The sequence below is a fragment of the Malus domestica genome, chromosome 14 (assembly GCF_042453785.1).
Source record: "Malus domestica chromosome 14, GDT2T_hap1".
In the NCBI taxonomy this organism is placed as follows: Eukaryota; Viridiplantae; Streptophyta; class Magnoliopsida; order Rosales; family Rosaceae; genus Malus; species Malus domestica.
Window position 1 is genome coordinate 4868467 of NC_091674.1, and position 10147 is coordinate 4878613.

A 10147-nucleotide genomic window follows, 5' to 3' on the forward strand; every position below is an offset into this window, starting at 1 on the left:
CACTACACCGTATTTTGCACACACTAAAAATCTTGCCAAATAGATAAGTTTGAAACCCTAATAAATTGCATGTCCAATTGGAAATTTCTTCTTGCATGGTTGCCACGCTACATAAACGTGTCATCCTGGCTCTAATGCAAACCCACGTGCAAAAAGCCCTGAGAAACAAATGTAAACCGACACTACACAAACTCAAGATATATAAGCAAGTACCAAATAATTCAAAGCTCAAGTAACTTCAAAACTCAACTCCACAACATTGAGTATAGTGATCGATGCAGACGACTACTACAACCGGCGCAGAGCGGCAGCCACCGGTGCAGAGCGGTGGTGACGATGATCGGAGGAAGAAGAAGATGAGGGTGATGGTGGCTATAGACGAGAGTGACTGGAGCTTCTATGCTCTTAAGTGGGCACTCGACCACCTCTTTGTTGTGGCTACAGACCAGGTGGCGATAAGCACGGGAACAGCGACGGTGGAAGCGGCGAGCCAGGAGAATGTGAGCATGATGACTCTGGTCCATGTCATGCAGCCGTTTCAGCACTACGTCCTCCCTGCCGGACCAGGTGCAACGGCGTTTTATGCAACACCGTCGGTATTGGAGTCTATTCGCAAAGCACAGGAAGAAAGTGCTGCCTCTGTTCTCTCTCGTGCTTTGGAGATATGCAACGAAAAGATGGTAATTAACTCGTTTGATAGTTGAGAGAAATAGTAGAGTTTTCTGTTCCACCCAAGCTTATGTTTTCAGATTGTCAATATAAATCACTAGTCCTGACTCCTGTCATAAGTTTTCCCTAAAAAAGCTATATCTTTAAGACGAACCACTACTAATCATGTTAAATAAAGACGATCCTGATTGAAAAACAATAAAAATGTTTATATTCTCAAACTGTTAATCTGGGTCGCCCATCAGGTTTTGTTAAGGTGATAATGGTTACTGTTCATAATTCTTCCCAAATCATTTAGAAAAGTAGTATTTTGTACCTGAAAAGATAAGAATTTGTATGATAAGATTAGTCTGACGAGAGAATATTAGCCTATATAGCTCAAATCTCTTTGTAAGATACATATATTACAACTAATGTTTAGGTTATTTTCATAATCTTTTCAATGAAGGACATGAAAGGAGTGCTTCTTTAGGGGAGTTGAGTAACTCAGAAGAGTGTAGAAACTACTCCTTTTATCGTCGAATCCGGAAGGAAGAAGTGGTTGTAGCTTTGAAGAAGATGAAGCATAGAAAAGCAATAGGCCCAGACGATATACCAATCGAAGTGTGGAAAGTTTTGGGAGAGACAGGTATAACATGGCTCACTGACATTTTCAATAGGATTTTGAAAACGAAGAAGATGCCAAATGAGTGGCGAACGAGCACTTTGGTGCCTATCTACAAGAATAAGGGCGACGTACAAAATTGCATGAACTATAGGGGTATTAAGCTAATGAGTCATACAATGAAGCTCTGGGAGAGAGTCATTGAGCATAGATTGAGGCAAGAGACACGGGTTTCGGACAACCAATTCGGGTTCATGCCAGGGCGCTCAACCATGGAGGCAATCTATCTCTTACGAAGATTGATGGAAAGATATAGAGATGGGAAAAAGGATTTACACATGGTCTTTATAGATTTGGAAAAAGCGTATGATAGGGTCCCAAGAGACATTCTTTGGAGGATTTTAGAGAAGAAAAGAGTACGAGTAGCATATATCCAAGCTATAAAGGATATGTATGAAGGAGCAAAGACTGCCGTAAGAACTCATGAAGGACAAACCGAAAGCTTTCCCATAACTGTAGGATTACATCAAGGCTCATCCTTAAGTCCTTACCTTTTTGCGTTGGTAATGGATGAGTTAACAGGACATATTCAAGATGATATTCCTTGGTGTATGCTTTTCGCAGACGATATAGTGTTGATAGATGAAACTCAGGAAGGGGTAAATGCAAAGCTTAACCTTTGGAGAGAAGCGTTGGAATCTAAAGGTCTTCGCCTAAGCCGATCAAAGACAGAATATATGGAGTGCAAGTTCAGTGCAAATGGAGGCCAAAACGAGTTAGGGGTGAGGATCGGAGATCAAGAAATACCAAAGAGCGACCGTTTTCGTTACCTAGGATCTATCTTGCAAAAGAACGGAGAATTAGATGGAGATCTCAACCATAGAATACAAGCTGGATGGATGAAGTGGAAGAGTGCATCCGGCGTGTTGTGTGACCGCCGTATGCCACTGAAGCTCAAGGGAAAATTTTATAGGACGGCAATAAGGCCGGCGATGCTGTATGGCACAGAATGTTGGGCAGTGAAACATCAACACGTACACAAAATGGGTGTAGCGGAGATGAGGATGCTTCGTTGGATGTGTGGGCACACGAGAAAGGATAAGATTAGGAATGAGAATATCCGGGGTAAAGTAGGAGTAGCCGAAATTGAAGGAAAGATGAGAGAAAATCGGTTACGGTGGTTTGGACATGTGCAAAGAAGGCCTACTGACGCTCCGATTAGAAGATGCGACTATGGGACAGAGGTTCAGGGCCGAAGGGGTAGAGGAAGACCTAGGAAAACTTTGGAAGAGACTCTAAGAAAAGACTTAGAGTACTTGGATCTAACGAAGGACATGACACAGGATCGAGCACAATGGCGTTCTAAGATTCATATAGCCGATCCCACTCAGTGACTTGGATTTTCCAAGTCTCCAACCAAGAAGTTTTCCTCACTCGGGAACTTAAGGGAACACTACCCCAACCTACATGCTCCACTCAGAAAGCTTCAACATACAAGCTTCAACAAAAGAAAATTCAAAGAACTTAGCGAAGAAGGCTTTGGTGTATTTAACACAATACGTTGAAATGAAGGAAAGCTTATTTATTGATATCCCCGATAAGCTACAAATATGTACATATACATGAGTCAAAATAAACACACAAGAGGGAGCCTTCACAAAGGTTGCTTAGGAGAAGTCTCAGCAGTCGGTAGAGCCCCAGAAAGAGAAGGCACCGGAGGGGGATCATTTGGAGCCTCAGTACTGGACAGAACCCTAGAAGGAGGAGGCATCAGAGGTTGATCATTTGGAGCTTCATTACGCGGTACAGCCCCAGAAGACGAAGGCAATAAATGCCTTTGGAACAAACCCACAAATCTATGATGATCAAGTAAAACCTGACCATCAGTTTCCTTCATCTGGTCAAGCTTCCTCTTCATGTTTGTAGCATAGTCATGTGCGAGCCGGTGCAACTGTTTATTCTCATGCTTGAGCCCTCTAATCTCCTGTTTGAGACTCATCACTTCAGCCGCCAATGATTCAACTTGGCGGGTTCGAGCAAATAGGCGTTGGGCCATATTAGACACAGAACCTGCACACTGAACACTGAGAGCCAGCGAATCCTTAACAGCTAACTCATCAGACCGTTTGGAAAGTAGTCTGTTATCTTTGGGAGTGAGAAGGTTCCTGGCCACCACCGCAGCGGTCATATCATTCTTCATCACGGAATCCCCAACGGTAAGAGGACCAGTTGAGGAGACGAAGGATGGGCGCCATATGTTGTCTGGAGAAGGCGGGGCTGCCTCTTCAACAAGGTTCAAGTCAAAACGACGGTCGGAGGGGCCAGACATTTTCAAAGGTGTTGAAGAGAGAAGAGGTCGGACAAATCAAGATCTTAGAAGTGCAAGAATGAAGCTTCTACTGGTGGAGATTCAAGTGTGCTTTGGAACTTAATGCCAGCCTCTATAAAAATCTGCACTCGACGGAGCTTCAGAAATCAAAGAGGCGCCTGCTCAGAAATCGAAGAGGCGTTTGCTTTCTCAAAAGTTGGGCTGCTTAGAGATCACGAGGGTTGATCTCAGAAATCGAAGAGCCGTTTGCTTTCTCAAAAGTTGGGCTGCTCAAAGACCACGAAGGCTGATCTCAGAAATCGAAGAGGCGCTCACTTTCTCAAAAGCTGGGCTCCCTAGAGACCACGAGGGCCGATCTCAGAAATCGAAGAGGCACCTACTTTTCCAGCCTTGTCAGCACCTGTCACACGCACACTCAGCTTTGCGGAAATTATGGGCATTCTGTCAAAGACTTCTGGGGAAGTAGAAAACACATGAATCTTACTGTTCAATCACCCACTTCCCACACGCAACAATAGCTCATGGGTACCACAGATAACTTTGCCAAAGTTCTCTGCCAAAGTTGAGCACGTGAAGCTTGCAGCTCCCACTACATCGCTCTGACCAAGAAGGGTAAAAGAATAGCAAAGAAACAGCACTAACAAAGTTTAGACCCATAAATTTTGAAGGTCTAGCTACCATATTATTACCCACAAGGGTAAAGGAACAGTACCACTGCTGGATAATTGGAAAGTCCATGTATGTCAACCTCTGTGCTTCGTGGCAAGGTAGACTAGCAAACATGCCCAACCTTTACTCACATTCGAGAAAACACTCCCAATAAGATTGCTTGCTCCAAAATCGAAGAGGCACCGTCCTCCGAATCTAAAGAGCCAGACTCCCAACATGACTACTTTCTTAAAAATCGAAGAGAGGGTAAAGGAACAGTACCATTGCTGGATAATTGGAAAGTCCCTGTGTGTCAACCTCTGTGCTTCGTGGCAAGGTAGACTAGCAAACATGCCCAACCTTTACTCACATTCGAGAAAACACTCCCAACAAGATTGCTTGCTCCAAAATCGAAGAGGCACCGCCCTCCGAATCTCGAGAGCTACTCTCCCAACATGATTACTTTCTCAAAAATCGAAGAGACACTGCTCCTCGAATCTCGAGAGCCAGACCTCCAGCATGATTGCTTTCTCAAAAATCGGTGAGGCACCGTTCTCCGAATCAATCGAAGAGGCGCTCGCTTTCTCAAAAGCTGGGCTGCTCAGATACCACGAGGGCCGATCTCAGAAATCGAAGAGGCATCTACTTTTCTAGCCTTGTCAGCACCTGTCACACGCACACTCAGCTTTGCAGAAATTATGGGCATTCTGTCGAAGACTTCTGGTGAAGTAGAAAGCACATGAATCTTACTGTTCAATCACCCACTTCCCACACGCAACAATAACTCATGGGTACCACAGATCACTTTGCCAAAGTTCTCTGCCAAAGTTGAGCACGTGAAGCTTGCAGCTCCCACTACATCGCTCTGACCAAGAAAGGTAAAAGAATAGCAAAGAAACATCACTAACAAAGTTTAGACACATAAATTTTGAAGGTCTAGCTACCATATTATTACCCACAAGGGTAAAGGAACAGTACCACTGCTGGATAATTGGAAAGTCCCTGTGTGTCAACCTCTGTGCTTCGTGGCAAGGTAGACTAGCAAACATGCCCAACCTTTACTCACATTCGAGAAAACAGTCCCAACAAGATTGCTTGCTCCAAAATCGAAGAGGCACCGTCCTCCGAATCTCGAGAGCCAGACTCCCAACATGACTACTTTCTCAAAATCGAAGAGAGGGTAAAGGAACAGTACCATTGCTGGATAATTGGAAAGTCCCTGTGTGTCAACCTTTGTGCTTCGTGGCAAGGTAGACTAGCAAACATGTCTAACCTTTACTCACATTCGAGACAACACTCCCAACAAGATTGCTTGCTCCAAAATCGAAGAGGCACCGCCTTCCGAATCTCGAGAGCCAGACTCCCAACATGATTACTTCCTCAAAAATCGAAGAGACACTGCTCTCCGAATCTCGAGAGTCAGACCCCCAGCATGATTGCTTTCTCAAAAATCGAAGAGGCATCGTTCTCCGAATCTCGAGAGCCAGATACCACAGACCACTTTTTCAAAGTGCTCTGACAGAGTTAAAACATGTGAAACTGGCAGCTCCCACTACCGTGCTATGACCAAGCAGGGTAAAGGAATAGCATTACTACTTGTTGTTAGGGAGACTCCTATATATGTCGACCTCCATCCCAACGGACAGGCAGACCTGCAAAAATGCTCAACCCTTCATCATATCTGAGAGGGCACTCCCAACAAAGCCTTTCGAAATATTCAGCTTTCTTTCCCCCCGATAATACCTCTGCAAACAAGCTATACTAGAGCAAGAATATCTCATATCATCAGGGTTAAAAGCAAGAGTATCCCATATCATGCTTTTTCCCTGTTTTTTCTTTTGGCCTTGTTTTTACCTGCAAGACAAGGAGAAAGAGAGCAATATGTCAGCACTTGGAATCAAGCTTCCAGCCAGGAACTGACTGCCTGGAACCCCTTACCTGATTACTTACCTGGCATTGCTCTCGAGTACTCATCTTCATCATCTTATGTTTCCAGGGAAGATTCCGCATCTGCTTGAGGAACAGATAGGGCAAGTGCGAAGGATACAAGGAAGCATGTGGAGACAAGCGTAACAGCACACGTGCCGATACATCCATTACTCTGTCAAAAGCAAAAGTATCCCATATCAGCAGGGTGGAACGTACTCTAGATTTGATGGACTTGTTTTGACCCTCAAATTCTTCAGTCGGCCTTATACTCTGGAGGAAACCAGAAAACCCTCCAGCTCAGTTCAAGAATAAGCCTGTGGAAAGTTACTTCTTCAAAAGCAAAAGTATCTCATATCATCTCTTCTCATTTTTCTTCTCTTTATCCTTCATGCTGCTGCAAGATGGGGAGAAGGTGAACAATCAGTCGGAGCTCTGATTGCTTACCTTGTCTGTCACCTCTTTCAGCAGACCCCCTAGCTCGGCGACTTGGGGGACTCCTACTACATGGTTTGTATCGCGCTTGACCAAGCCTGAAACTACAAGTAAGCTTCAAGTGAAATTGATACATTACCTTGTGCATCTCCACCAGTTAAAGATACCACCCCTGGATGGAGGAAGAGTACTTCCAGAGAAGATGCCACATCTACCTATGAGACAGATAAGGCAAGTCAAGACGACACCACACTCCGATACTTAGAAGTTTCGTGATTACGAGATCATTCTCCCACAATATTTCCTAATGTCATTTGTACTAAATCATTCACTCGTACTCACTAAAGGAGAGCTTGAACCTATGTACTTGTGTAAACCCTTCACAATTAATGAGAACTCTTCTATTCCGTGGACGTAGCCAATCTGGGTGAACCACGTACATCTTGTGTTTGCTTTCCTATCTCTATCCATTTATATACTTATCCACACTAATGACCGGAGCAATCTAGCGAAGATCACAAAAAGCGACCGTTTTCGTTACCTAGGATCTATCTTGCAAGAGAACGGAGAATTAGATGGAGATCTCAACCATAGAATACGAGCTGGATGGAAAGAGTGCATCCGGCGTGTTGTGTGACCGTCGTAGGCCACTGAAGCTCAAGGAAAAATTTTATAGGACGGCAATAAGGCCAGCGATGTTGTATGGCAGAGAATGTTGGGTGGTGAAGCATCAACACGTACACAAAATGGGTGTAGCGGAGATGAGGATGCTTCGTGGGATGTGTGGGCACACGAGAAAGGATAAGATTGGGAATGAGGATATCCGAGGTAAAGTAGGAGTAGCCGAAATTGTAGGAAAGATGAGAGAAAATCGGCTCTGGTGATTTGGACATGTGCAAAGAAGGCCGACTGACGCTCCGGTTCGAAGATGTGACTACGGGACAGAGGTTCAGGGCCGAAGGGGTAGAGGAAGACCTAGGAAAACTTTGGAAGAGACTCTAAGAAAAGACTTAGAGTACTTGGATCTAACGGAGGGCATGACACAAAACCGAGCGCAATGGCGTTCTAGGATTCATATAGCCGACCCCACTTAGTGGGAAAAGGCTTTGTTGTTGTTGTTGTTGTTGTAAATGTGCAACTGTTTAGTGGCTATTGTAAGATGTGATCTGAAAATCAACAAGTTACTAGGATCACAGATAAAATCAAAATAATTACAATAAACCAATCAAACAATTAAAGGGAAAATCAACAAGCCTCTAGGTTAATTGCAAGGGACAAGACTCCATAATCCTTATTATGTTAGGACTATCGGATCACTTTGGTTGCTAACAACTTGATAGACAAGTGGCTTACAACAAAATGATCCATTACAACATTCATTGTCATTCACAATCTTACAGCTATTGCATATCTTTCTGATGCATTTGTGGTATTAGATTTAGTTAATAAACGGGTATCGTAATTATATGTCGTGCAGATCAAAGCAGAAACTCTAATTCTAGGTGGGGATCCCAAGGACATGATTTGCCAGGCCGCAGAGCAGATGCATGTAGATCTTCTTGTCGTAGGTAGTCGTGGCCTTGGCATGGTCAAAAGGTGAGCACACATAATTTCATTAACAATCACCAGAAAACGGTACAAATCAATTTGGGAAATAATTTCCGCAGCATCATCGTTATCTCCTTCCCCACATCTTTGTTTGTTCTTGCCATTGGGTTGAATAGTAAAAGAAGAATCAAATAACCAAAGAGAAAAGGTGTGCAGAATGAGAAAAAGGCGTATGGAAATCATTTTCCGTCAATCTTGGATTATCATTAGAGCTATTTATGTGACTTGTATAATTTATTTTGGTGGGTGCAGGGCGTTCTTAGGAAGTGTGAGTGACTATTGTGCACATCATGCAACATGCCCAGTTATGATCGTGAAACCACCAAAGGAGTCTGCAGGAAAATAACCCTTTTAACTATTGTTCAGCTGCTTTGATTTCTATGTAAGATTGCGGAGAATAAGAACAAGTGACGAAAAATCAAATAAGAACAAGTGAGGAAAGGGTGTATTTTGTACTCCTTTTATCACGATAAAAAGAAATAAAATTTGCTATCGAGTTTAAGGTGAATCTCTTAGAGCAACTCGTAAATTTGTTAATGAGCGAAACAATTGAGCGGCTCATTCAAATATTGGTGGACTCGCCTGACACGCCCCAACTTCATTCCCAACTATCTAGGTAGGCACGTGTTGGTCAACATTCGAAGGTCATAGGCACGGGTCGACATTCGAAGGTCATAGGCACGGGTCGACATTCGAAGGTGAAGGTGACGAAGTTATTAAAAATATACATATCGATAAAATATGTGATTAGAAAAAGATATACAAATGTAGAATCGTGTTTAGAGCATACAATTAATTAAGAATAATATGAAAGAATTATTATGGAAAGGTAGGAACCGAGGAATGGGACATACAAAGAGGAGGCTCGAAGATGCCTAAGCGGGGGTGTCTTGACGTCAGGATCGTGTGCTTCGATTCTAACTCCTGAGAGGGCATAAAATCAAAAGAGTGAGTGGACCAAGTTAATAATAATAATATGAATAATAGGAAACCATTTTTATTTTTAAACATACTAATCCCCTGTTTTGAAAACACATACATATATATACACACACTACGAAGTAAGTTTTTCGAAAACTCTAATATGCCATAAAAACATTCGTAAAACAAGTACGAGTAAAACCATGCTCAATAAGGATGCTATCGCCGTCCAAAGGCAAAATCGTAAGTCTCCTCAATATTGTACTTTCTAGGGGTATCATAGTCGCCCGAAGGCAGTACCTATCCATCACCCGAAGGTGAAGCTGTACGACACTGGGTTACGCTAGTGAAGAAACCTTGGTTCATCATCCAAAAATGAAGTTATACGACTCTAGGTTACGCCGAAGTATAGGATATATAACATCACACACTGACACTAGCCCTAGGCTAGTGAAGCTAGGGGTATATCATCAACATCATCAACTCATCATTCACCCGAAAGTAATGCCTATCCATCACCTGAAGGTGAAGCTGTACGACACTAGGTTACGCCAGTGAAGAAACTATGGTCCATCACCCGAAGGTGAAGCTGTATGACTTCGGGTTATGCCGGAGAATAGGTATATACATGAATATCCTCAACTGGGTCTTATGGCCATAGACGTCTACATACCCATGTTGTGTGGATGTGTTGTACGATAACCCGCTAGATACGTACCGAAAACATACCTCAAAATCTCATCTCGTAAATCCATATTCATAAATTCGTAATATAAATCATATTCGGAACCATAGAATTTCATATATGAAAATCTATTAACTCATAACCTTTCGTAAGATGTAAACTCAATAAATCATAAATATCTCGTAACCCATAAACGTAGAAATCAGGAAAATATAATATAAAACATATTCGATGCATGAAATATGAATTGCATGCAAACCTATCATTTTATAAAACCATGCAAGTTTAGAAAGGGTCCACTCACAGATATTCCATTGCCCGA

The 10147-nt window shown here is 42.9% G+C and overlaps 1 protein-coding gene across 1 annotated transcript; it reads left to right on the forward strand.

Annotated features, from left to right (window-relative positions):
- The first annotated feature begins 245 nt into the window (after positions 1 to 245).
- On the forward strand, positions 246 to 8726 carry LOC103414809 (uncharacterized). The gene is made up of 3 exons (XM_029092934.2): positions 246 to 680; positions 8089 to 8207; positions 8472 to 8726. Exons 1-3 carry the CDS (start codon positions 276 to 278, stop codon positions 8563 to 8565), a joined length of 618 nt encoding a protein of 205 aa, XP_028948767.1. The 5' UTR covers positions 246 to 275; the 3' UTR covers positions 8566 to 8726.
- The last annotated feature ends 1421 nt before the right edge of the window (positions 8727 to 10147 follow it).

Coding starts and splice junctions, on each gene's coding strand:
- LOC103414809 (XM_029092934.2), top strand. CDS start 276: ATGCAGACGACTACTACAACCGGCGCAGAGCGGCAGCCACCGGTGCAG. Junction 681..8,088: donor AGATATGCAACGAAAAGATG/GTAATTAACTCG, acceptor TATGTCGTGCAG/ATCAAAGCAGAAACTCTAAT. Junction 8,208..8,471: donor GGCCTTGGCATGGTCAAAAG/GTGAGCACACAT, acceptor TGGTGGGTGCAG/GGCGTTCTTAGGAAGTGTGA.